The 27,403-nt window shown below is 35.1% G+C and overlaps 2 protein-coding genes and 1 long non-coding RNA gene across 6 annotated transcripts in view; 1 reads left to right on the top strand and 2 right to left on the bottom strand.

Moving 5' to 3' along the window:
- The window catches only part of Elys (AT hook containing transcription factor 1 homolog), a 108,821-nt gene extending 89,033 nt beyond the window's left edge, over positions 1-19,788 (bottom strand). For both annotated transcript variants that reach the window (XM_089701764.1, XM_089701765.1), the window contains exons 1-5: positions 19,471-19,788; positions 19,165-19,294; positions 18,613-18,899; positions 17,982-18,373; positions 17,550-17,702 (exon numbers count right to left, since the gene is read on the bottom strand). In XM_089701764.1, the coding sequence (XP_089557890.1) occupies positions 17,550-17,702; positions 17,982-18,373; positions 18,613-18,899; positions 19,165-19,294; positions 19,471-19,567 (1,059 nt within the window). In that variant the 5' untranslated portion in view covers positions 19,568-19,788. The remainder of the gene's footprint in view (positions 1-17,549; positions 17,703-17,981; positions 18,374-18,612; positions 18,900-19,164; positions 19,295-19,470) is intronic.
- Positions 7,156-17,187, top strand: LOC149484197 (uncharacterized). The gene is made up of 3 exons (XR_016316396.1): positions 7,156-7,199; positions 7,459-7,632; positions 16,926-17,187. It is a non-coding gene; the product is annotated as an uncharacterized LOC149484197 (long non-coding RNA).
- Positions 19,789-20,390: 602 nt separating the features above from the next.
- On the bottom strand, positions 20,391-26,187 carry LOC149484195 (uncharacterized). 3 transcript variants are annotated; one of them, XM_089701714.1, is made up of 8 exons: positions 25,936-26,187; positions 23,857-23,958; positions 23,521-23,782; positions 22,989-23,271; positions 22,763-22,870; positions 22,049-22,242; positions 21,779-21,963; positions 20,391-21,635 (listed from the first exon to the last, which is right to left on the bottom strand). In XM_089701714.1, the coding sequence occupies exons 2-8, from the start codon at positions 23,923-23,925 to the stop codon at positions 20,709-20,711; spliced, it is 2,028 nt and encodes a 675-aa protein (XP_089557840.1). In that variant the 5' UTR covers positions 23,926-23,958; positions 25,936-26,187; the 3' UTR covers positions 20,391-20,708. The 3 variants fall into 3 exon arrangements, with proteins under 3 accessions (XP_089557840.1, XP_089557841.1, XP_089557842.1); XM_089701715.1 differs by having other exon boundaries at positions 25,999-26,187; XM_089701716.1 differs by lacking the exon at positions 25,936-26,187 and adding an exon at positions 24,815-24,965.
- Positions 26,188-27,403: the final 1,216 nt, after the last annotated feature.

Here is a 27,403-nt window from a genome sequence, read left to right as displayed (position 1 = left end):
TGAAGTGAGTAGGTATGTATATTTTATGCACACTTCATTTCATTCATTGTTTATATTGATGAAATAAATTAATGAAATAAAAATCTGTTATAATAAATAATAGGTAAATATTAGACATGTTTAATGATATAACTACATACTTAGTAATTAGTATATATTATATTTTAGATCTTTTAATATTAAGAGCCTACAAAATGAGTGAGGGAATTAAAAATAAGGTTTTCCTAATATTTATTGTTGTCGCGCTATGCCTCAAGCCTCCCCCCGTAGAGCGCGACAGGGACAACTGCAGTTCGGACCGAAAATACCTAGGAAAATTATTACGCAAATTCGAGTTCCGTAGTCCCCTGTTTCCTCCTCCAATACTGGACCGATTTATTTACATACTTTTTTCATAATTTAGTAGAGAAAATACGTATAGGCTATGTTCCTACGTTTTGCTTTTTTTATATAATGTTCAAAAATTAGTTTTATGGAAGACGGAACATAAATTCGTCCTATTTCTTACGTTTTCAAAGATTCATATCTCTTTAAACAATTAAGATAATTTGACAAAAAGGATAACGTAGAAATATGGCTAAAGTTTCCATAGATTAATCTTAATATAATAAATCTCGTGTCACAATGTTTGTCCTCAATGGACTCCTAAACCACTAAACCGATTATTATAAAATTCGCACACCATGTGCAGTTCGATCCAACTTGAGAGATAGGTTAATTTAAACATGTAGGTACCACGGGCGAAGCTGGGGCGGGTCGCTAGTAGTATAGTAAAAAATATATTGCTCTAGTGGCACAATCCAGCGAGGAAACAGGGGACTACGTATACGTTTGTATAGTAAAAAATATATTGTTCTAGTGGCACAATCCAGCGAGGAAACAGGGGACTACGTTTGTATGGAAAAAACTACTCTTTTGTTTGCTCTTAATGATTTAAAAAACATACCGGCCGAATTAATAACCTCCTCCTTTTTTTGAAGTCGGTTAAAAATGTATACCTAAATGTTGAATTTGTTTTATTTTAGGGTTCTGTACTCAAATGGTAAAAGGGGGACCCTATTACTATAAAAAGTTATACTATGCTATTACTGACTTTTGTTTCTGTCTGTTCATTTGCCACCAGGTTCATGTAGTTAAGCAATGTTTTCAAGGTTTTATATTGAATGTGTGACCATTTTTTTCAGTTTCATATTTATACGAAAACCTTAGTGTTTTGAGTCCAACTCGCACTTGACGCTTTTAAAATAAAAATTAAACAGTCGATTTGAGCTGCACATCAAATATTTTTTACAAAAAGCAATTGCTTTGCTAATACAATACGCTTGTCTTATAAGCCCCAAAGCAATCGTGAGTATTCACACGACCACTGATCCAGCCAGAGAAGATCGTGAGGTACCTAATCAGAATACCGAAGAGTCAAAAGTTCGACTACATGTCCATTTTCGAATCCCAGCTGGTTCCACTTGGTGAGCGAAAACGAAAGAATCCAGCAGGTTTATGATAAAAAAATATGACCGAACTTACCGTAGCGGACTTCTATAATTTGATATCATTTTATTGAATTACTTATAATCGTTCAAAAAATGTGATATTCATTTGATAGTAACTACATTAATTTATACTAATTAATGTTTTATTTTGTTAATGTGAATGTTAATGTTTTAGGTTGTTTAGTAACCTACTGCAAAAAAGATGACTAAGTCAGCATGTTAAGTGCATAATAATGAATTGCCATAACCTGTTTATTGTAGGTAATTTGCGAAAAACGATATCGAAGCTGCAACCAGCCCGCGGCAGAAAGCGACAGTAATTTGAAAATTAATTGTAATTCCCAGTCCATTTGTTGTTATCTGCTTACAGCGATTCCACAGTCAGTCGGAAATACTTATAAATTCCTCATTCAAATATTTTCTACTCCGAGAGGTCGTCTTCTACCGAAGTTGCGTGGTGCGCGGACAGCAAGCAGCCCGCGGCGCATCCCAGAGAAGAAATCTTCAGTCATTTGAAAATGCATTAGAATTCCCTATCCATTTGTTACATCTGCTAACAGCGATTCCACAGTCAGTCGAAACTGCTTATAAATTACTTATTCAAATATTTTCTACTCCGGGAGGCTGTCGACCTTCGAGGTTGCGCGGTGCGCGGGCAGCAAGCGGCCCGCGGCGCCGTCTTTTGCCGTTGCTATTCAATTACCCTTCCTACTATGGAAATTTCTATACAAAATTTTAGAAAAAAAAAATTCGCTTTTTAACAAAAAAAAATTATATGCCTGGAAGCGGACCAGGTATTGAAGCATTTTTTACTTTGGCGACCCCGACCTATCTGCCACCGGTTCAGAGAACCATTGAATATCGTGATGTATGGAAAATGGAAACCGAGGGTCGGAGAGAAATTCTGAGTATGCAGTTTTGTAAATCTAGCCGATTAGAGCACAAAAATCAATTTTCAGACCAATCGTTAAGTAACCGGCGCCACCATCTTGCCTCGAAAAATCGGCCATTTTTGAAAAAAAAATTGCGTCCAATTTGAAATTTCTCGATTGCCCTTGTAGCGCCCCATCTTCCTGATCATTTTTTAGTTCTACACCCCCCACCTATCTCGCGCCGTTTCGGAGAGCCGTCGAATTTCGCGTTGTATGAAACTCGGAAACCAGCGGTGGAAATTCAATTATGAGTATGCCAACTTAATGTGCGGCTCGATTAAAGCCCCTGTGCCAAGTTTCAGCGCGATCGGACCAGCGATGGCCGTTTTAGCATTTGTATGGCGGCGGCCATTTTTTCCGCCATTTTGAATTTTTTTCACTATCTGTGGTAATTGCTCGAGGTCTACTCCAAGTTTAGTTCGAGCACCCCAGATGTAGCTGTTACCGTTTGCGCGGGCCGTTGACCGTCTCCGCGGGCTGTGAGAAAGTTCAGGATTTCGGATTTTTCTGGATATCCTGGGAGCTGGGCAAGTATGAATGCGTTATTGTTGTGTTTCCGCGATGCACCACCTCGTCTAAATTTACGTTTTTATGATTGCGCCAAAAATGGAAAAAATCCAAAATCGAGCGTCCCACTACGGCTCCCTGGTAGCGTCCCAGGGTGGTGATCATTTTTAGTTCCGGGACCCCCCACCCATCTCGCACCGTTTCCGCGGGCCGTTGGATTTTACGTTGTATGGAAGTTGGAAACGGGGGCCCGGAGCCACTTGAACGGGGCACCGATCGATTCGCCGGCTCGAACTGAGCACGTGTGCCAAATTTGAGACGTAAGGATTCATAAACGGCGATTTTGGCAAAGTACGGCGGCCATCTTGTTTTCGCGAAAATCCCCATTTTTCCACCACCCCTGGTAATCGCCACCAGTTCCGAGCATTTTTTGTTCAGACACCCCCCCTCCAGGTATCACCGTTTTTGCGCACCTCCAGGGGTCCACTCGGTTTTCGAAGATGATCGAGATCGCTATATTTTTCCTCTGGTCACTCGGCGCACCTCTACACGATCACGTCAAAATCCCCCCCACTTTCCACGTAGTTTCCGAGAAAACCGATGTCAGTCAGTGAGTCAGTCAGTGGTAGTGTAGCTTTATATATGTAGCTTTATATATTATAATATAACTAGCTGGTGCGTTGTGCGCGGGCTGCAAGCAGCCCGCGAGCCCCTTTTGCCCCTGGGTTGAAGCAATAGGGCAGTCATTTGAAAATGCATCAAAATCCCCCGTCAATTTGTTATTATTTGCCAACAGCGATTCCACAGTCAATCGGAAGTGCTTATAAATTCCCAATTCAAATATTTTCTATTCTGAAATGCTGTCGACCTTCGAGGGTGCGTGCAGCGCGGGCTGCAAGCAGCCCGCGAGCCTCTTTTGCCCCTGGGTTGAAGCAATAGGGCAGTCATTTGAAAATGCATTCGAATTTCCTGTCAATTTGTTAAATCTGCTAACAGCGATTCTACAGTCAGTCGGTAATGCTTATAAAATCTCCATTCAAGTATTTTCCACTTCGAGAGGCTGCCCACCTTCGAGGGTGCGTGGTGCGCGAGCTGCAAGCAGCTCGCGGCTCATCCCAGGGCAGAAATCTTCAGTCAGTTGAAAATGCATAAAAATTCCCCGTCAATTTGTTAATATCTGCTAACAGCGATTCCACAGTCAATCGGAAGTGCTTATAAATTTCCCATTCAAATATTTTCTACTCCGGGGGGCTGTCTACCTTCGAGGGTGCGTGGTGCGCGAGCTGCAAGCAGCTCGCGGCTCATCCCAGGGCAGAAATCTTCAGTCATTTGAAAATGCATTTGAATTTCCTGTCCATTTGATACATCTGCTAACAGCGATTCTACAGTCAGTCGAAACTGTTTATAAATTACTTATTCAAATATTGGTTAAATTCTTGAAACGTGATCCCCGAATTTCATCATTTTGAGGTGTCTCATAGTGGGCAGTGACTTTTCATAATAAACTGTTAAAGAGTTTACTTAACACGCTCGTCGCTTCGCTCCTCGCTACCTATTTGAATATTTACGCCGGCCGCTGACGTGACTTGCTCGCTTCGCTCGCTTGGCTAGTGCGGTAGTTCAAAAGTAACCTAACTCGCTCGTCGCTTCGCTCCTCGCTACTTCTTTGAGTATTTACGCCGGCCGCTGACGTGACTTGCTCGCTTCGCTCGCTTGGCTAGTGCGGTAGTTCAAAAGTTAACCTAACTGGCTCGTCGCTTCGCTCCTCGCTACCTATTTGAGTATTTACGCCGGCCGCTGACGTGACTTGCTCGCTTCGCTCGCTTGGCTAGTGCGGTAGTTCAAAAGTTAACCTAACTGGCTCGTCGCTTCGCTCCTCGCTACTTCTTTGAATATTTACGCCGGCCGCTGACGTGACTTGCTCGCTTCGCTCGCTTGGCTAGTGCGGTAGTTCAAAAGTAACCTAACTCGCTCGTCGCTTCGCTCCTCGCTACTTCTTTGAATATTTACGCCGGCCGCTGACGTGATTCGCTCGCTTCGCTCGCTTGGCTCGTGCGGTAGTTCAAAAGTTAATAAATATTTTCTACTCCGGGAGGCTATCGACCTTCGAGGTTGCGCGGTGCGCGGGCAGCAAGCAGCCCGCGGCGCCGTCTTTTGTCGTTGCTATTCAATTACCCTTCCTACGATGGAAATTTCCATACAAAATTTTCGAAAAAAAAAAATTTCGCTTTTTACCAAAAATGTTTATATGCCTGGAAGCGGACCAGGTTTTGAAGCATTTTTTACTTCGGCGACCCCGACCTACCTGCCACCGGTTCAGAGAGCCGTTGAATTTCGTGATGTATGGAAAATGGAAACCGAGGGTCGGAGAGAAATTCTGAGTATACAGTTTTGTAAATCTGGCCGATCAGAGCACAGAAGTCCATTTTCAGACCGATCGCAAAGTAACCGGCGCCACCATCTTGCTTTGAAAAATTGGCCATTTTTGAAAAAAAAATTGCGTCCAATTTGAAATTTCTTGATTGCCCTGGTAGCGCCCCATGTTTCTGATCATTTTTTAGTTCTACACCCCCCACCTATCTGGCGCCGTTTCGGAGAGCCGTCGAATTTCGCGTTGTATGAAACTCGGAAACCAGCGATGGAAACTCAATGATGAGTATGCCAACTTAATGTGCGGCTCGATTAAAGCCCCTGTGCCAAGTTTCAGCGCGATCGGACCAGCGATGGCCGTTTTAGCATTTGTATAGCGGCGGCCATTTTTTCCGCCATTTTGAATTTTTTTCACTATCTGTGGTAATTGCTCGAGGTCTACTACACATTTAGTTTGAGCACCCCAGATGTAGCTGCTACCGTTTGCGCGGGCCGTTGACCGTCTCCGCGGGCTGTGAGAAAGTTCAAAATTTCGGATTTTTCTGGATATCCTGGGAGCTGGGCGAGTATGAATGCATCATTGGTGTGTTTCTCCGTTGCGCCACCTCGTCTAAATTTACGTTTTTATGTTTGCGCCAAAAATGGAAAAATTCCAAAATCGAGCGACCCACTATGGCTCCCTGGTAGCGTCCCAGGGTGGTGATCATTTTTAGTTCCGGGACCCCCCACCAAACTCGTACCGTTTCCGCAGGCCGTTGGATTTTACGTTGTATGGAAGTTGGAAACTGGGGCCCGGAGCCACTCGAACGGGGCACCGATCGATTTGCCGGCTCGAACAGAGCACGTGTGCCAAATTTGAGACGTAAGGATTCATAAACGGCGATTTTGGCAAAGTACGGCGGCCATCTTGTTTTCGCGAAAATCGCCATTTTTCCACCACCCCTGGTAATCGCCACCAGTTCCGAGCATTTTTTGTTCAGACACCCCCCCTCCAGGTACCACCGTTTTTGCGCACCTCCAGGGGTCCACTCGGTTTTCGAAGGTGATCGAGATCGCTATATTTTTCCTCTGGTCACTCGGCGCACCTCTACACGATCACGTCATTATCCCCCCCACTTTCCGCGTAGTTTCCGAGAAAAGCGATGTCAGTCAGTGAGTCAGTGGTAGTGTAGCTTTATATATATATGATAATAATAAACATGTTTATGTTATAGACTGGTTTTATTTCATCATTGAACGTGTCGTGTGTGTTTTATGTCGTGTCGGTCGATAGATGTCTATCATTGAAGTAGGTATTATTAAAGAGAGGACACCACGAACAAAATCTGTGCAACAAGCGCGGCGAAGCGGGCCGGCTAGTGAGTCATACACTTTGTAGATATTCTGCCTCTTAATACTTATTAAAAAAATATGAATAAAATTATCAATTAAAACCAATCAATGTAACAAAAAAAAATGGTCCGAGACGATTGACTCTAACTCGTGTTACAAATATGTAGTTTAAAAGCGATGCCCTCTCTAGTACGTAGTACGTGGTCAATGATGTTCATACAATTCTCCTTACCTACCTTACGGAGGTTTTATTAAAGTATTTCGTACGACTACGACATAAGAGTTACATTATTGAAGCTAGCATTTAAAATATGCAAATTCAGAATTTTTAGTTTGCGAAGTACTTACAGGTATTTATAAAGTCTGTTCGCGATCAAGTAAGATTCATAATATTTTTTACCTAATATGTGGGAACTGCCAACTTATTAGGCAACACCACAAAATTCTATTTCTGTTTCAAGTGCGGCCACGCCATGGTTACATCTATAGGTGTATAATCTAAGACTGTCAGTGTCAGTGTCACTTTTTCGCAAAATGTCTACGCGGTCCGGTTGTCGGTCAGCACGAGGTAAGAATATCTCTTTAAATCCATGTAATCATTTGTTTTTTCTATTGTTTTATGCCTGAAGTAGTGCCTATAAACATTGAATATTGTAAAATTATAAATCTTTAAAAGCAAACTATATATTTAAGGTGATTCGTGACTGGTCAAAGAAATTTGTACTTGACGTGGTACATTAGGCGTTTGTTACATAAACAACCGCTTATAATTTGTACTTGTGGTGGTACGTTCGGACTTTATTACAACCGTGTTTTTTTTATTGTAGCAGTAGATGACGAGCAGATATCACAACTTCTCAATAACTCTGACTTCGAGGACGCTGATGATGAAGATGTGTATATTCCTGAACCCGACGAAGAATCAAATAGCGACTCATCTTCATCTTCGGAATCCGAAGATGGAGAAGCAGAAGTTGCAGTACGCGAACGTGGACGTGGACGTGGTCGAGCCCAAAGTGCTCGTGGCCAACGAGGTGGGCGTAGCCGTGGTAGAAGCAGAAGTACAAGGGCGCGGCGTGTTCAAAGTGCAAGAGGTAGATCTGAGAGTTCTAATCCAGGTTTTGAAGTCCCAGACCCAGTCAACCGAGATGCAGAATGGTATGAAAATAATGAAATGCAGTTTTCTAATTCACCTCTGATGCAACCTGATTACTTGCCGATGAGTATAGACGAGAGTAATTATAATAAATTCACTTTTATCGATAACTACATCCCTGAAGAAATTTTTATGTTAATAACTGAAAAAAGCAATCAAACTTTTCTACAACGAAATGGAAAGACCTTGAACCTGACATTGAAAGAAACCAAACAATTTTTTGGAATAATGATATTAATGTCATGCATTAAGGTTGATGTTCCGACCGTCCCTCCATACATTTTTGATTACCTCTAAACACTTAACACAGACACTATTTCTTTAAAACTAATCATTTTATCACTTCTCTATAATGAAATGTGTGCGCGTTCGACCTTTTTAATCAATAATTTACAATATTTACTTAGAAAAACAACAGTAAAATACCGGAAAAATTTGACACTTCTACAGTAGTGTGCGTGACTTTTGCCAAGCGAAACACGACATAAAGCACGACATCTAGCGCATAGACTATATACTTATTACAGATCTAGCGCGTCAATGTCTAAACGAAAGGCGATGTTTAGACATTGACGCGCTAGATGTCGTGCATTCGCGTTCGTTATCTTATGCATAATGAGCATAATTCTAATAAATCAAAGTTCTGTGTAAAAATTGAGTAATTTCATTTCCAATCGTTCAAAGAAAATAACAATAAAATAAAATAAAACTAATGACCTTAGAAACTATGTTTTTTTTTATTTATTACTCATTATTGTTCGTCCGTCGTAGGTCTGTAAACTGTATTGTACACTGAAGGTAAATGGTACTGTAGGTACTTTAGTTCGGCGTCGTCGCTCGTCGGCTTGATATAAAATTACATTCTTGATTTCATTGACACGCGCTATGATTTGCGCGCGGAATTTCTTGTGTTGTGAATTTATTTTTGTATGCTATGCATTTTAATTGATTCAAATTGCAATGTTTCTCTAGTATGCATTTGAGACTATATTGTAAATTGTAATAATTGATCGTGGGTATAGTAATTAATTATTCTAATAACGCAATTAGTAATATATGTATTTTCGGTGGGATTCAAAACAAAAAATTGGCCCGTGATTTTTATGAAATTTCACCACATTGCAAATCACATCAATCATAGTTCATACACATGTATGACGAAAGTGATTAGTATTGTGGCTAACATTGACTCATCAGTTCATCACTGAAACCAGTGATAAATCAGTACCTATATCATATTGTGTTTGAATATTTTTAAACAATGATATAAGTATACAATTATTATAAATCGGTAAACTATCAAAGTAATCACAAACTTGCAAACATTGGTAAAATGTCCAGTAGTTTATGAGCCTATTCATTACAATCAAACAAACAAACAAAGTTTTCCTCTTTATAATATTAGTGTAGACAAACACTATGAATACGATCACGAATGCAAATTCGGGGATTTTCTAATTATTGCTAAATAATAATTGAATTCGTTTTGAAATACTCTATAATTTTTAGTGTATAAATAGACATTTATAATGTGGTGCTCATTTTTTTTGTACTGCTAACGCTATTGTAGGTACCTATTTTCGTTGTTTTATTTCAAGTGAACACGGCCATACAATTTTGTCACGAGCCGCCTATGATTGTAGGTACTTTTGTTAGGCTCCTTCGTCGTCCGCGTCGGCTCGAAAGTTCTTGATTTCATTGTCACGCGCTATGATTTGCGCGCGGATTTTCTTGTGTTGTGAATTTATTTTTGTATTATTATTATTTTTTATTTATTTTTTTATTTTATTGATTCAAATAAAATATTTCACTAGTATGCATTTGAGACTATATTGTATTATGTATAATTTATCGTAGGTATAGTTATTCTTATAACGCAGTTATATTTTCGGTGGGACAATTTGACCCGTGATTTTTCTGAAATATCACCACGTTGCAAATCACATCAATCATACACACGTATGACGAAAGTATAGTGGCTATAATTGACTCATCAGTTCATCACTGAAACCAGTGATAAATCAGTACATATATCATATTTTATTGTGTTTGAATATTTTTTAAACAACGATATATACAATATTATTATAAATCGGTAAACTACCAAAGTACTTCCGAATTTTCAGACAGACAAACAAGTAGTTTGAACACGCAGTTTTCTTATACTAGTAGCAAAAATCAAAACCATAATATTATGTTTCCCTACTATATTTTACTAAAAGTCGAGTGCGTCGAAATCGTAAATAATAATATGTTTTTCACCTTCCTGGTTATTTTCCCATAGTAAATAGTGTTTTAGGTTTGTTGTTGTAGGTAGGAATAATAATAATTATTCTTACATGTTGGTTATGAAATGTATATTGAAATAATTTACTTTTACAAATCATTAGTGATATAAGTTTTGAGTGAAAATGCTTGGATCAGCATAATATTATATGGTACTTCAAATACATGTTTTGATAAAAAATACAATAGTGTAATAAAATAAAACTGCGTTTTATTGTAATCAATGTTGACAATTTTAAATTCCAAAATTATTGATCAATAAAATAGTTTACACCAACAAATATAACTTTTATTTTTATAACAATCGTTCATAATATAAACCGTAGCAGGTGGCGTTTTGAAGTTCTGTCTACTCATACAGAAAAATGGAAAACTTGTTTTTTTTGTAAACAATTTATTACTCATGTTGTTTGGCAACTCGAAGCGTGGTCGTCCGTCGTAGGTACTTTTGTTCGGCGTCGCGTCGTCGTCCGCGTCGGCTTGATATAAAACATTCTTGATTTCATTGACACGCGCTATGATTTGCGCGCGGAATTTCTTGTGTTGTGAATTTATTTTTGTATGCTATGCATTTTAATTGAATCAAATTGCAATATTTCTCTAGTATGCATTTGAGACTATATTGTAATAATTGATCGTGGGTAGGTATAGTAATTAATTATTCTAATAACGCAATTATATTTTCGGTGGGATTCAAAACAAAAAATTGGCCCGTGATTTTTATGAAATTTCACCACATTGCAAATTATATATTATACAATTACAATTACAATTATTATAAATCGGTAAACTATCAAAGTAATTACAAACTTGCAAAATATGCTTTTCCGAATTTTCAGACAGACACACAATTTTATTAGTTTGTTTTAGCAAAGTAGGTACCTATACCTATACGCTTACGTCGCGCGTCGCGTCGTCGAAAACGGTGCGCCCAGAAACAAACATACCTAATTCAGTTACAATCCTTTTTTTGTTCCGTAATTTATTGTATTTATTCTAATACGATTTTTTTTATTCGTCGGCCAGTTCTACTAGGTATAAAAAGATAAAATTGAAATATAATTATTGTAGCGACAGCCATATTATGTTACTATGTTTTCGTAAATATGTTTTTCACCTTCCTGGTTATTTTCACATAATCTTATTCTTATATATAAAAATGAATCGCAAAATGTGTTGGTAAGCGCATAACTCGAGAACGGCTGAACCGATTTCGATCATTCTTTTTTTATTATATTCCTTGAAGTACGAGGATGGTTTTTATGTAGAGAAAACGTAAATATTATGTACCACGGGCGAAGCCGGGGCGGACCGCTAGTATATATATATAAATGAATCGCAAAATGTGTTGGTAAGCGCATAACTCGAGAACGGCTGAACCGATTTCGATAATTCTTTTTTTATTATATTCCTTGAAGTACGAGGATGGTTCTTATGTAAGGAAAACGTAAACATGTACCACGGGCGAAGCCGGGGCGGACCGCTAGTCTTATATATAAAAATGAATCGCAAAATGTGTTGGTAAGCGCATAACTCGAGAACGGCTGAACCGATTTCGATAATTCTTTTTTTATTATATCCCTTGAAGTACGAGGATGGTTCTTATAGCTAGAGAGCTAGTTAGTTTAGTTTTAGTGCAGTGGCAGTGTAAATGTTGTTGTTGAGGTTATGTAAATTTAACACTTTAGTTAACTACCAAGATATAAAGAAATGAGGATAGGACACAATAACTATTGGTTGAGGTATTTATAAACTCATAATATACTTTTAAAAAAATCACGTTTTAATAAATTTCTAGAATTAAATTAGAACAGCTGATTCAAAAGAGCCTAAAAAATCTTAATAATAATAATTACGCTTCACAGCAAGAAGAAATGTACCATATGTACCCGCACAAAGTCGATATTGTGTTGCCTACCGTTCGACTCAATGGCTAGGGTTGTAACTACCTTTAATAATTATTACCAAACTAATAAACCGAGTGATGCGAAATAACCATAATTCTTTTAGAGTTTGATAAAATGATCAGGCAGGTATTTTCTTTAATCCTCTGAATTCTCGGTTACTAAATTGTATCGTTGAAATTATTCTTAATCGCGTAAATTTAATAAATAATCATATGGAAAACACTTTTCATTTGTTTTTTTACTTTCACGCCCAACTACTATACAATAATTACGTTGTTTCGGTATTTTGACGAGAAAACGCAGGAAACATCCGTTGTATCATTTTAGATAGATTGTATATTTTGTATCTGTAGAATTGAAATCAAAGCTATGTATATATTGTCTCCATTCTTTTCTTATCGGATTGTTGATCCCAATGCGAATGCGTCACTTAAATTTTATAAAAGACAATTAAGAACATCAAAAATAAAGTGATACGTAAATATTTCACAGTGCAATATATTATGTAATTAATAATAATTATATATTTATGAAAAAATAATTACATCAGATTTAATAATAGCAATTGTTTTGAATGTACATAATATGAATAAATGATTACATCATAATAGTAATAATCACAATTGTTTTATTTCCCATTTGTTGCAACCCTAGCATATTTTCATGTAGCAGCAGAAGTACCTACACTGGCGGCGCGGCGGCATCGTGCGACATCAAAGGCATTGCCTTACTAGGTAAGTTTATAATGACTCATTTCTTTTATTATATAATTTACGTTTTACTTTTACAGAATCCGATTCAATGGATTATGAAGACGAGTCACACAACGCCATACGATAGTGATGATGAATGAACATTTCAATAAATGCATGCGTGTTTTTTTATGTTGTTTTGTAATTGTTAATTGTTTCTTAAATAAAGAAATAAACTAAATATTTAAATGATGATTTGTTATTTGCAACACAACTTTATATTTGAGATTCTTTACAAATGTATATTTAGTTTTGTATCATCAAATTTATAAATTTTATTCCATAGTTTTCAAAATTAAATGTAAATGACCATAAAAACATTAATAAAGTAAATCATTGATGTAAGGTCAGGGAACGTAATACATATATACATCTGACCATGTAGAAGCTAAGTCTTGTTGACTGCTGAAGTCTGTAAAGTTTTGTTGTCTGCTGAAGTCTGTACGCAATGAAAATGTCTGCCGTTTCGAAAATAAGTTTTTAAGACCCTAATAAATAAAATATATGAATGGCAGATCTGGTCAAATACTTTCAAAATTGTATTTTTTTCAGCACTTTCATAAGTGTCTGCCAGAATGTTATCCGCGTGATAATGGTCTGCCATTGTTATTTTCCGATAGTAATAATAATCTATTTTCAAATATCAAAATGGCAGACGTGGTCAAATGGTTTCAAAGTTCGCCAAAAATTTCCACCTGTCTTACCTAAGCGCGCGCCCCGTCCACCACTCTGGGCTTAGTGACTCCTCATCTCATGTATAGTAGGTATAGGGGAATCAACACACAAAAATCCAGGTCTGGTCAAATACATACAGGTAGCTTTGCGCTAGCTCTCTAGCTATTACTTCTTATGGAGAGAAAACGTAAACATGTACCACGGGCGAAGCCGGGGCGGACCGCTAGTAAATAATAAAATAATAAATAGTGTATTAGATTTGTTATTGTATCTTGTATACCTACGAATAATTATTCTTACGTCTTGTTGGGAAATGTTCAAATACCTACCTATTGAAATAATTTACTGTTACAAATCATTAGTGTTATTAGTTTTGAGTGAATAGGCATGGATCAGAAATTCAGAATATAATATGCTACTAACTACTCAAATACATACATGTTTACACAACAAACACCACTGACCTCTATAACTATAAGTTATAGAGGTCAGTGACCGTCAGTGACAAACACTATGGATACCTACGCTCGCGAATGCAAATTCGGTGATTTACTAATTATTGATACCTAGTCATTGAATTCGTTTTGAAATAGCCTGTACTTTGTAATTTTTAGTGTTATAGACATTTATAAAATGTGGTGCTCATTTTTTTGTAATAAATCATCCCGAACGCTATTGTATTTTCGTTGTTTTATTTCAAGTGAACACCTATACAATTTTGTCACGAGCCGCCTCTGGCCTCTGGGTGAAATAAACAAGTCAAATGATTTTTGTTCTAATTGTATTTTGGTAGTAGTTTGTTTAGAATTTACATTACCATTGTTTAATTTTTATTTTGTATTTGCAGTAAAATAAAAAGATGAAAAACTTCATTAGGTATATTGTACGACACCTCACTCTGAATCGCGCTAGCGAAATTTTTTCGTTACAGAGCACATATACAACTTTCGGACAATCTTCATTGAGGCCGGCCGGCAAATCGAGTATGTCGAGAAACTTCACTTATTCGATGGAGGTATTCTACCTTCCTTCCTCCACAGTTGTGGGACCCCGACGTGCATTGAACACGCAGCTTTCTGATACTAGTAGCTAAAATCAAAACCACAGATATGTCTGTGATCAAAACTATAATAATATTTTTACCTATTATTTTACTAAAAGTCGAGTGCATCGAAATCGTAAATATGTTTTTCACCTTCCTGGTTTTTTTTCCATAGTAGTGTTTTTGATTTGTTGTTGTATGAATAATTATTCTTACTTGTTGGTTATGAAATGTATTTTGAAATAATTTACTTTTACAAATCATTAGTGATATTAGTTTTGAGTGAAAATGCTTGGATCAGCATAATATCATATTTGCTACTTCAAATACATGTTTTGATAAAAAAAAAACAATAGTGTAATGTAGGTAATAAAATAAAACTGCGTTTTATTGTAGGTAATCAATTTTGACATTATTTATTTCCCAAAATTACAATAAAATAGTTTACGCCAACAAATATAACTTTTATTTTTATAACAATCCTACTTCCTACTAATGCGAAAGTTCATACATGTTTCAAAAGAAAAACTTTTACTTTTACTATTATTTCAATTTATCCGGTTTAATTAAGACTTAATATTGATACATATGATCATTATAAATACAAATAGGAATTAACAATATAACGAATACGTGGCACAACTAAAATTTTACCGATACCACCCGTGGTCATTCTCCTTTGTGGGTCATTTGTAACAGGATGGCGGTTCTACAGCGAAAAAAGAAAAATGATGGTCAGAACGCTGATACCGGATACCTTAAGATACTGTAATATAAAATATTACTAGATTAGATAAAATATTATAGGTAGTATCTTCACCGTGTGTGACGCGCTTTACATTCACGCCATCTAGAGTTAAATCTTTATCATTTTTGTATACGTCTGTGTGTGTAAACGACCCTGTATGCAATGACAGATGTTAAAACGCATAATTTTACCGAATTGGGTGGATTTTAAGGCAATGATATAACATATTTCAATAAAATATAATATTCAGTAACCGCCATGACTATTCCTAGGTTTGATGACTATTCCAATTACGCAAAAACTCAAATAAACTAGAAATGTAGAATTCAGCGCCATCTAGCGGGATATTGGCTGGGAACAGATCGTTGCAATCACCTTAATTATCCAGTGCAAAGGATGTATTGGGAAAGAAACTGGAGGATCGACATAATAGCTAATTCTATGTCCCGTGACAGGTATTTCCTCATTCGCAATTCCCTTAAACTTGTGTACGATGATGACGTACCTCAAGAAGAGCGCCAAAAAGACAAGCTATGGAAAGTAAAACCATTACTTGACAGTGTTATGGCTGGCTGTCAAAAACATGTACCTGAGCAACAAATTAGTCTGGATGAAATGATTATCCCATTTTCCGGTACATGTGGCATGAAACAATATTGCCCGAATAAACCCAACCCAGTTGGACTAAAAGCTTTCATTTTGGCGAATCCTGATGGCTTGGTCTGTAATATGGTTATATACCAGGGAAAAACTACCTTTCCGTCCTACACTGATGCTGGTTTTGGATTAGGTGAAAGTGCTGTTTTAAAATTGAGCGAAATTTTGGTGCCGGGGTCAATCATTTATTTTGACAGATATTTTTCTACAGTCAAATTGGCAAAAGAACTTTCCAATAGAGGCCTCAAATGTGCCGGCACATTAATGAAAAACAAAATACCTGCAGCCGCCTGAGATGTACTCGAATCCGATTCAAGCCTGAAAAGAAGAGGCAGAGGGAGCTATCAAGTATTGACTAACACCGAAAATACTATGGCAATCACGAAATGGATGGACAATAAACCTGTTATAATGCTCTCAACAGCTCACGCAGCTTGTGAAACAGATGTTTGTTCCCGTTGCTGCAAAAAAGATAAACAGTATAAACAAGTTGTAAGGCCAGAAGTTGTCAAACAATACAACTCTAAAATGGGTGGGGTAGACATGGCGGACCGATTGATTGCAGTTTGTCCGGCAAGAAGTAGAACCAAGAAGTGGCCTGTGAGATTTATATCTCATATGATAGACCTGGCTATTTCTAATTCATGGCTTTTGTACAAACGGACAGAAATAGAAAAAGGCGTTCCAGTAAAAAAGATACAGCAATTGAGACATTACAAAATGCAATTCGGTGAACAAATATTAGAAAAGCATCAGCTGGACGAACTCAACGAGGTGGAAAATGATTGCGAAGAACGAGCTGTTAAACGGCCCGTAGGTAGGCCAGGAATAGTGCCTATACCTTCAAAAATGCGACGCTTACATGGCAATATCCACCTACCAGAAAATCTAGACAAACAACAACGATGTCGTCTCTCTGGGTGTGACAAAAGAAGTTTATTTAAATGCTCTGACTGTAACATAGCTCTTTGCCTAAACCCAACGAGGAATTGTTTTAGGGCCTTTCATCTCGAAGGGAATTAAAAATATGAAATAAAAAAAAATTCTTGTCGTCTTTAGTTGATAAAAGTTTTGATCTCTTATACTTGACTGTGATTTAACTCTAAAGTGTCAATTAACTAGTACGTAAGGAAGATTATTCGTTATTGTATGTGCTCTATTTTGATAAGTAGGTACAGTGATACCGTTATTCTTTGATTTATAAACGTTGATTATGCTTCAATTGTCTTTGAAAAAGATTGTTTCTGGTGTTATAATGTAAAATGTTAATTTATGTGATGTTTAGAAGAAAAATATGATTTACTTTTGATACTAAATAAAACCTTTAACTTTTTTCACATTGTTTTTGATATACTGCGTAAAAACCTAATGTACTTACACAAGTACAAAATATTTTCAATGTTTATCTTCCTAAAGAGGTCCCATACATCACAAACATACCGTAAAAAATAGAGACAACAGTAAATCACTTCCAAAACTACCTAAAACCGACATATCTTTGTCTCGGTCTGAAGCACTATTCTTGATTCGTACTTGGTATAGTACAGCCGGTAGCTATGACTATTGATCTTAAAAAAACACAGGACTTACGAGGTTAAACATTAAGCAAAGAAAATGAGATGAAAAAAGAAACATATTATTTTTGTTCTCTTATTATTGCAGATTACTGATAAAATACACTAATACAATTCATACCTGATACAAGCATTTATTATCCACTAACATCCTCTTGCCTTGATAAGTTAGCGAATACATAACAGCCAGTGGAAACTCATGTTCTTCAAACCTGTCTGTTACTGAGAAGACGACCCATAAGTAACAAAATGCTCTCGGATCGTCACATGGTTCCTGTAATAGATCATAAAGTTAATATACTTATAGTCTTATATGATTTATCTTTCAAAATTTGCCAATTAACGGTTTGTTTTGTTCTGCATCTTATATCTGCTAGTAACAATATTTCAACATTATTTGTTACTGTATTCAACACAACTAACAAAATTTTGACTGACAATTAAAGACCCCAATTAATGTTATGGCAAAACTTTTATTACAATGTTTACGCTAACAATCTGTCGTTACAAAGAATCTAATCTGGTATTATTTTATTCACACATAAAACCTTACCTGAAAACCAAAGTGTGTAACGGGCAAGCATTCCACATTTACTTGAGAAGTGAACTCCAAAGCCAAGTCTAGTATATTCCACAGTTGAAAAGCCCCAAAATTGAAGCCTACAGCCAAACTGCCCAATTGTGGTATATATTGCACTACAGTTACTCTAACATGATCTTGTTTTGCTTTCATTCGAGCTGTACCATCTGGGTTTCTAAATATGTATTGATTATCTATAAACGAGTCTTCGTTCAGTAGTACAGCTAAATGCTCATCATTGCTAGCTGGCAATTCGCCTTGCTGTTCAATCTTATGTAATACTTTTAATGAAATGTGCACTAATGTTGCAGGGTCTGTTTCAGTTTTTACTAGATGAGCGTTGCCTTGGGCTATATCTTTCAATGCTAGAATAAAAATAAGACAATGAATGTAGTAAAGTTTTCAAATCGTTACAGCAAGGTTTTAATTTATAATTCTTATTCATGCATCTTCCTAAGGAAATAGTTCATTAAACTAGCATACTAATTAAATAGTAGTGCAACAAAATTGAACTAGTATTTCTCTTATTTTTTTTGTATTTCCTAGAATAATTTTATCAAACATATATATTATTTTATTTCCATTATAAAACATCAAAGCATACCTTGCAAAAGGGCACTTCTATTAAGATCAATCACGAAAATTTCTCCTCTCTGAGTACCGGCCATTATCAGCCCATCAAAACAAGTAAAAGGGCCGCTAGACACATCATCACACAAGGCCAGCTCAGTGATGATGACATCTGATTGGATACAGCGCAAAATTTGAGATCCGTTTATATGTAATACGCAAATGAGTCCACTATCATCACACTCAAGACTGATGACTAGCTGTTTGGAGTTGTGTGTTAAGGTTTTTGGCAGCTCTATGACACTGGTGATGGAGATGTTGCTGAAAAACGAATATTATAATATATTTTTATATATTAAGACAAAAAAGTATTTATTTACAAAGAAAATAAAATTGTAGTCAAACATTATCATCTTTTCTTATTTAGTCGGAATCTGTATTAAATGGGATTAGAAGAGATTTAAAATTGTGTACAGTAAATGTAATGTGTTAGTTTTGGTTTATTATTATGTTTAGGTATGTACTTATTGAATAATTTTGTATTGAATATTTTTAACACAGAACAATAAAGAACTTCATATTATACCTTGAACCATTTCCAAAAATCTTTGCTGCTACCTTCAATCCACTTCTTAGATCCACCACACAAAACTTGGGTCCCAGTGCCAGCCAGCCGTGCTTCGTGTCTCGTAATATACCTCCCAGAGGTGAACTTTCTGAAATACGGTAAATAAAAGAGCAATAGACGTTGTTTATCATTTTACGCCTTTACAAGTCTAATAATGTTGTTAATAATCGCAGACTATTATACTATAATGTTAATACGCAAGCTCCCGTTAAGACATTCATTTGAACTTCTTATTTGGTTTCACTGAATATTCAATTTACTCACCTGCGGCATCATCAGTAGGTTGTAGAAAACTAAACACAGCCGGAGATAAACTAGTAGTTTTTAAGATAGAAAAAACGCTGTCTTGTAATTTTTGCATATCGTTAATTTTTTTGTATTTTTTTATTAGATTAATGTCAACAGTTGATATATTTATAGGTTATACGACATTATATTAGTTTTATTTGTTCTTTGTGATTATAATTTGTAGGAAAACTTTATAACACAGATCCTAGATATAAAATATTTGATAATTAAGTGAAAAATATAATTTTATCGCATAACGGCCGTTTAAACGTAAATAAGCCATTCAATACCGGTATGCGCCTCGTATGCGCGGACTAAATTTTTCTATGATGTCATTGTCAAATGTCAAATCCACAGAATAAATATGTCAAATCCACAGAATAAATATTATGTCAAATCACAAGTTGATTCTAATTGTCTATGATTGTCAACGAACGTGATATGTAAGTTCACGAATAATAAAATCGATTAATTGAATCGATTTAGATTTTAGTAAGTAAGTATAATAAATTATAAAAAAGAAGGTAACTTATAATTTATTATGTGTTTGTATTTGTGCTATAAATATAAGGAAATAAAAACTATTGATTATGCACGTTTCCCCTGTACTTTAATATTTTTATGTTGATAATTATATCAACATAAAAATATTACCTACACATTTTTCAGCTGTAAAATATTAATTTTACAGCTGAAAAATGTGTAGGTACGTTCTATAAGGGACCATCAAGCTAGCCCCTTGTTAGCCCAAACCCAAAGCTGTTCGTTCGGTTATTTGTTCATTGAAATAATACAATAACATGATATTATTGCAGTGCAAACTGTGCAATTGTAGTGTTGCGATATAATATGTACGAGAATTGGCTATGGCTACGAGAAAAATAAAAGTCACAAAAGACAAGGTATTTATTTTAATTATTTCAAAAATATGTATGTCCGTAAATTATTTTGTAACCTTTCCATTTAGACAAAAAATAAATAATTAATAAATCTACTAAAATGATGTATTATTATTTTTACAGTTAATTAAGTTCTTTAACATGTTACTTCATTATAAATACGTAAATTATGTACATAACTACATACAGATTGCAGTCCTTGATGTTCACATTCAAAATTCAAATAACAAGAATAAACTGTCTTTTATGTGTTATAGATAAAGTTATGTTTTAAATATTTTATTCCCTTTAATTTATAACATATTTGAGCAAATATCACAATTTCTTTCTATTCATCTTTGTAATAGAAACGTTCACAATATTTCTATTACTTTCTTTAGCGTGAGGGCTTATTTTCATTTGTCCTTGAACAATATTTAGCATCGATGTGTAGGGACTATCCGGTGTGTTAGTATTATTTAATTGACTATCTATTTTGTTATTATTTCCAACATCACTGCGATTACTGACGATTTCGTAAACTGACTTTTTCATGGATATATACGGTTGTGTCTCTTTCTCAGCTACATTTCCACCAGGGCTAAAGCCATTTTGTGTAATAACAGGGTTGCTCGGTTTCTTGTTTGATTCAAAAAGATCATTTTCTTGAGGAATATCTTTCGTGTTTGCGCTATCTAAGGAACCATTTCGTGTTACTAGAATACTATTGGATCTGGACGAATTTGCTAAAGAATGTATAGTTGAAGAACTTCCTTTCATATTCTCCAATTCTTTGGAAAATACTTCTTCACTTTTTTGGAATCTTTGAGCGTGAGTGGACAGGGGTATTTTGCTTTGCGGTAGAGATATTGCACTTAACGATCTACTTGGCGAATGATTGGACACCCTATCAATAGATGGGGTTTGTTTATTCTCTTTGTTTTTAGTCCCTGATGTTTCTAAAGATCCGTAAGCACTATCCTTGGTAGAGCTTTGCGGTGAATTATCTTCTTTAATACCATATCGCCTTACAACATTTGCAGGTGCCACTGGTTCTATATTTTGCACGTCATAAGAAAGTGGATTTTTTTCTGAGGCTCTTTTAACACCTTCAATGACTTCACCAGTTCGTGGGTTAATATGTTTTTCTGTGTCAAACCGCAGAGTAACTCGATGACTCTCATCAATTGGATGTGGTCTGGATCTATCTTCTAATTCTACATCACTGTCATCGTAAACGCTTGGCTCATGATTACTCTCCTCCTGTGAATAAAATAAAATTATGTTTTGCTTATAACATCGGTAAGTATTTGTTGAATGAATGAAATGAATGAATGAATGAAAAAATAATGAATGAAATGAATGCATGCATAAATAAATTAAATTACTTATATTATTTAATTTACCTCCTCGTCTACTTCTTCTATGACGCTATTTTGAATCCATTCTTTTATTCTTTGCTTCTTAGCTTGTCTATCAACTGTTGTTTCTATTCCGTTATCTCTAAAATGTTTCAATAAGATATTCTTTTCATTCGGATCGCTATGAAAACTGTACATTGATGGGCACAGTTCGTCAATGTCGCCTCCAGCTGTAATTAATAAATCATTGTTCTTGTTATTTATATTAATATAATTTATATCGACGGTACATTTATAGATATACATTTCACTTACCAACTCTGTCTGTGTATCCTTTCGCCATCCATCTATAATCGTAGTATCGAGTTATTTCATTGAAATTAGTGGCTCTTTTGTCAACCCTGGGTTCAACGAATTTTTTAAACATTTTCTGCGCTCTCGAAGAAACCATTTTCCATAATTTTGGTTGTCTTTTTAATGGATTTGCGCTATTATACCAGTTGAAAAAACTGAAAAACATCATGGAATTATTAAGAATGTTTGTTCCTTGTTTGTTCTTAACATAATTTGATAGCCAAATAATTGTCATCAAATAATAAAACCGACTATAGCACTCTTCAGTTCTATTCTGATTAGAACAATAAACAGAAGAAGTAAAAACTATTACGATTTTATCTCACAAATAAACAAAAGATTAATTGATACTAAACTTTTGCCGGAATGGCTTAAGAAAATAAACGTAGCTTCCGATTATTGATATGCAAGATAAATGAATCGATTTTATGAAAAAATGATGCAATTAAGGTTAGTGAGGAAAATATATATAAAATATATATCTGAGGCTCTGAGGATATATAATAAGAAAATACTGGATTACTGGCATTTGTTACGGTTTTTTGTATTTGAGACAAAATTAAAATTAAGTATCGAAGTCAAGACAGCTTGTTGACCATATGAAAACTAAATATATTTTTTATTCCTTCTTTTATTATATGCACCCAGAGGAAAAACAAAATTTCATTTAACTACCTTAAATATCTCGGGTCGTCAAAAGCAGCTTTCTGCCAGGGTAAACATCCAGTCAGGCAAATGAATATCACTATGCCAAATTGCCAAATGTCATGGCTAATTAATGCCCTGTGGGACAAAAATAATTATTACTCAAATGAAACTGAATTCCATATTTTAAATAACTCATTCATGAAAATATATGTGACTCAATTATGACTGATTAGAAGAAATAAAAAAAAATTACTTGTACGAACTGTCCATCGATAAGTTTAAAACTTCAGGTGGAGAGTAGGGCAACCATTCATTTCTTCGTCTTACAACTGAATTAACTTTTCTAGTTTCGCCAAAATCACATAATTTGATTCTAGAAAAGTCTGATTTGAATACAAGTATGTTATCTAATTTAACATCTCGATGTACTAGATCTCTTTGATGTAGATGTTCTAATGCCGCTGCTAGTTGTTTTGCAACTCTTTTCGTGTGTATTTCTCCAATCCCAGTATCCAACATATTAGAAGTGAGGTCACCTGAAAGTTATAATTTATAATTCAAATATTTCAACTAAAAATATAAACGAAAGTTATGCGGTATCATCTGTCAGTGATTTAATAAACGGAAACTAATGTTTCGATTTAATGTCCATTCAGATGTGTTTTGGCGAGTCTCCAAGTCAAGAGCAACAATGGCTGTGTGAACAGATCACAACTAATGTCTGCAATATGTAAAGTATTAGTTAAGTACACAAAGAGCATGTAGGTTACTATAAATATTCTTACCGAGGGGCGCATATTCTTGGCAGAAAACATAGAAACCGGCGGTTTCAAATGCAACGTCGAATGTAGTAACAATATTTCTATGAGCGCTTAAATGTAAGCTGTAGTGGAATTCACGGTAGAAGTCACGTATAGAAACATATGGTTTTGGGAGAGCCTTCAGTACTATCTCAGTATCAGATGCTCTATGTTCAACCAGAAGTATTTTTCCGAACCATCCTTCGCCGACTATTTGTAAAATATCAAATTCTTCCACTAAGCATACCTAAAAGATAAATATTATAAGAATTTGCTTCACGATTGTAATAAACATAGAAGCACTTGAATTAATTTTCTTACTTTTTCTAACTCAAATTCTCGTATCTTATGTATGGAGCCTGTTAAGGCTCTTCTGGTTCCGTCATTCATTTTTTCACAAATGTATAATCCATGATTTTAAAACTGAAACACATAAAAAATAAGTAGGTGCTAATTGCGTGTTCACATCTAAGTTTGTAATGTTTCTCTAACATAAAGGAAAAGCCGCAATCGTCCCCATTTCATATACTTGTTGAGTGAATGGTCTTGGATAGTTGCCAGGAGAGTGTCTACTTCAGACTCCAGACTACTAAACTGACGTCAGATAGTCACGTCATTAATTGGATCAAATATTATAGGTACATGCGGGTACAATCGGGAGTTCTCTAACTAAATATCTACATGTTTATTGTAGAACCAGAGTAAATAACAATAGAATTTAATATAATAAGATAAATAGGTATTGCTGTGCTCCAGGATGATGCTCAGTATATCATATAAGAATGCTCTCGATCGAATTTGATATTACAATTCATTCGAGAGAATTTATTCTTATTAGAAAATAAATTGTATTAATCTTTTAACTTATATATCCATTCTCAAAATATATTTCGATTATAATTACATATTGTGTTCGGAATCGGAATAACATTATTTTCAAACACAACAAACGATAATGTTGCGTTACTACTCACTAGTAGGTCAAAAGTTTATATCGAGAAATCTTTATTTTCATACGATAATCTATTCCGATGAATTAACTAAAAAAATTGCAACTACTACGCTGAAACTGAGTTTATCAAGTGGTTAATATTTAATCAGGGATTACGTAGGCGTCTATATTGAAATCATAGCTTAATGTTCCATTAAATTATGCCAAATGTGATTGACGTAAGATTTCTAATGTTACTACATTATCAAAGACTAGCCGCTCGTACCGGCTCCGTCCAGGTTCACTCGGATAAAAAAAACAAAATAAAATATAGCCTGTGATACTCACAGATAACGTGGTTTTCTCAGTACAACAATCCGTTAAAATCTGTCCAGTAGATCCAGAGATTACCTAGGTACCTACACGCAACAACGACACAAACTCATAAACTCTACCATCTTTATAATATTCTTGGTATTGGTATACCTAGAAAATATTGAATTAAAATAAATAAGAGCCTTAATTATTAATAATAATTAATTGATATCGACATTGAAATCTCATCCTATAATACCTATGTACCGGTAGATTACTCTGAATATTTAAGTATTGGCATTTATGTTTTATTACTGATTGTGATATTTAATTTAAATTCCTAACTATATGATCAGAGAAAAGAAAAATAATTTGGAAAATCCAAAAGTGCACGCCTCATAATTTTTTTTTAATAAATATTTATTAATTATTATTTTTGTTTATTTAATAACAATTAAACCACATCGAATCAGACCCTGAAAAATGAAAGAGTTCTATTCCTGAGCATACTCAAGCGTAAGAGAAAAAAAAAGACTCGATTAGTAAAGTATTTCGGTCGCTATCGTGTTAACAAGAAAAAGGATCCGCACATACAGACACACGGACGTCCAAGACAGAACTTTTTTAAACTGTTTTTTAACTAGTTTAAATAACAAAAATGACATCAAAAATATCATGAACGTTAAAAATAGTGTTTTTTCTTAATATGTGTGTGTATGTATTATCTTACAAGTGCAATGTATGATACATAAAGACATTTTAAGTTTGAAAAATCAGATGTTTTGCGCGAAGTGACAGTAGTACCCACCTCAACGCTTCGCTTATGAGGCGTGCAATATGTAGAGCTGTACAAACTACTGATATTACAGCTGTACCTACTTCAGCAATTATAATTTGAGTTTTCTTTGTATTTTTCGTAACGTTTTGTTCGTATTTATATAATACGTCTATACTCTATAGCTTTGCTATTCGATATACTATTGCCAAATGTAATTACGTTCAAACAGCGGTTCTTATTGCATTTCAAGCTATTTAAATCCTATGGACTATTGGATTAACCACTATTATGAATTTAACAATCCCTTAATATAGAGCAATATGAAAATACTTATTTAATTTAATTGAAATTAAATAATACGCATAAAATTACATACTAGCACTGAAATGACATAACTTCACATTTATATTTGCATGCACGCCGTTGAAATGGTAAGTACCTAAGTAACAACTAAAAGACTGTATATTTATATCTTCTGAAGCACTGTGTCAATATCACACACAATCACATCACAATTCACTTTCAGGCCACATGAAGTATTTAATTCGGGTAGTATTTGTAGGTCAAAGCAGCGACGTTGGACCGGCGCGGCGCTCAATACGACTGGCAGCGCGCGCGCATCGCCCCCCGGCCAGTTATTTTGGTGCTGACGATCATACAATAATCATTTTATAACCAAAATGTTACGAACAACGACCTGTTGTTATTTTTTTATTTTTTGCATATTTGGTAGACGGAAATGTCAATGAAAGATCGTAGAGCCCTTTGCTGAAGTTAGTATGAGATTATATCGTTTTGAGCTTTTGTTCTCTACTAAATATATGTATATTTTTTGACTCTAACTCTTTTAAAATTTAAACATTATTTCATTTATCATTGCACTGGTTTAAATTGATTTGGGCGTGGAGGATATAATTTAAACAAAATAAAAAAGTGCGTTGGTAAGACCAGTGGGAATTTTTTATTGCAAAATAAATATTTTATTCGTAAGGTAGGTATGTATCAAATAAACCTTTAGGTGTAGGTAATTTAGAGATCTCGGTTAGTAGGTAGCTAGCTGATTTTAAAATGACTAAAATGTTTTTGAATTTATCTGATAAGCAAAGAATTTTCAGACTAAATTGCATATATACATATTATACACCAACCAGCTCCACTGCACAAGGGAAAACGGGACATTTTTGTTTGAACATGCAGAGACCCTTTTTGCAGATACTATTATTGTCAATTAGAGATCGAAATGACTTCTCTTATATTCTTAGAATTACAATTACAATAGGTACAATGAGCGCAATTTAATTAGGGAACAAAACTATATGATCTATTTCAAGATTAAGCGAGTTCCTAGACCTTATTCTGGCTAAAGGCCAAAGTGTAATTAAAGCACTGAGATCGATTTTTATTGCAATTGTATTCGGATATATGGCTAACAAATGAAATGTTTTCCTAGATATTATAATATTATGTAGTTACGATTAAAATTTGTTCTATTCCTAGAATATGCAATAGATATTATGTGATACAGAATTAGATAATAATAATTAATATAGGCTTATTCAGTTTGGAGGAAATACAGCAACTTTAGCACTACGTATAATAGTGAACTACACTTTATCTAAGAGCTTTCCGCCTGCGGCTACGCCCGCTTTATTCTAAATACTAAAACCTTCCTCGAGAATCACTATATCTATTTAAAAAAACCGCATCAAAATCCTTTGCGTAGTTCTAAGCATGCAGAGGGATATATAGGGACAGAGAAAGCGACTTTGTTTTATACTATAATATAATAGTGATTTAATAAAATACGTTTAGAAACTATCCACTACACGTGTTGAAGAAATTTA

Source organism: Colias philodice, chromosome 12 (assembly GCF_061535455.1).
Source record: "Colias philodice isolate Cphi_HAF_F1 chromosome 12, ilColPhil1 Martin Lab GWU primary, whole genome shotgun sequence".
NCBI lineage: Eukaryota > Metazoa > Arthropoda > Insecta > Lepidoptera > Pieridae > Colias > Colias philodice.
This window is presented reverse-complemented; position numbering and strand designations above follow the sequence as displayed.

What these genes read in the sequence shown, in the direction of transcription:
- LOC149484195 (XM_089701714.1), bottom strand. Translation starts at nt 23,925, where the DNA reads ATGAATGACGGAACCAGAAGAGCCTTAACAGGCTCCATACATAAGATA. An exon ending in TCGATGGACAGTTCGTACAA is followed by an intron (nt 22,871 to 22,988) that starts GTAATTTTTTTT and finishes TTTGTCCCACAG; the next exon opens with GGCATTAATTAGCCATGACA. An exon ending in GACGACCCGAGATATTTAAG is followed by an intron (nt 22,243 to 22,762) that starts GTAGTTAAATGA and finishes GATGTTTTTCAG; the next exon opens with TTTTTTCAACTGGTATAATA.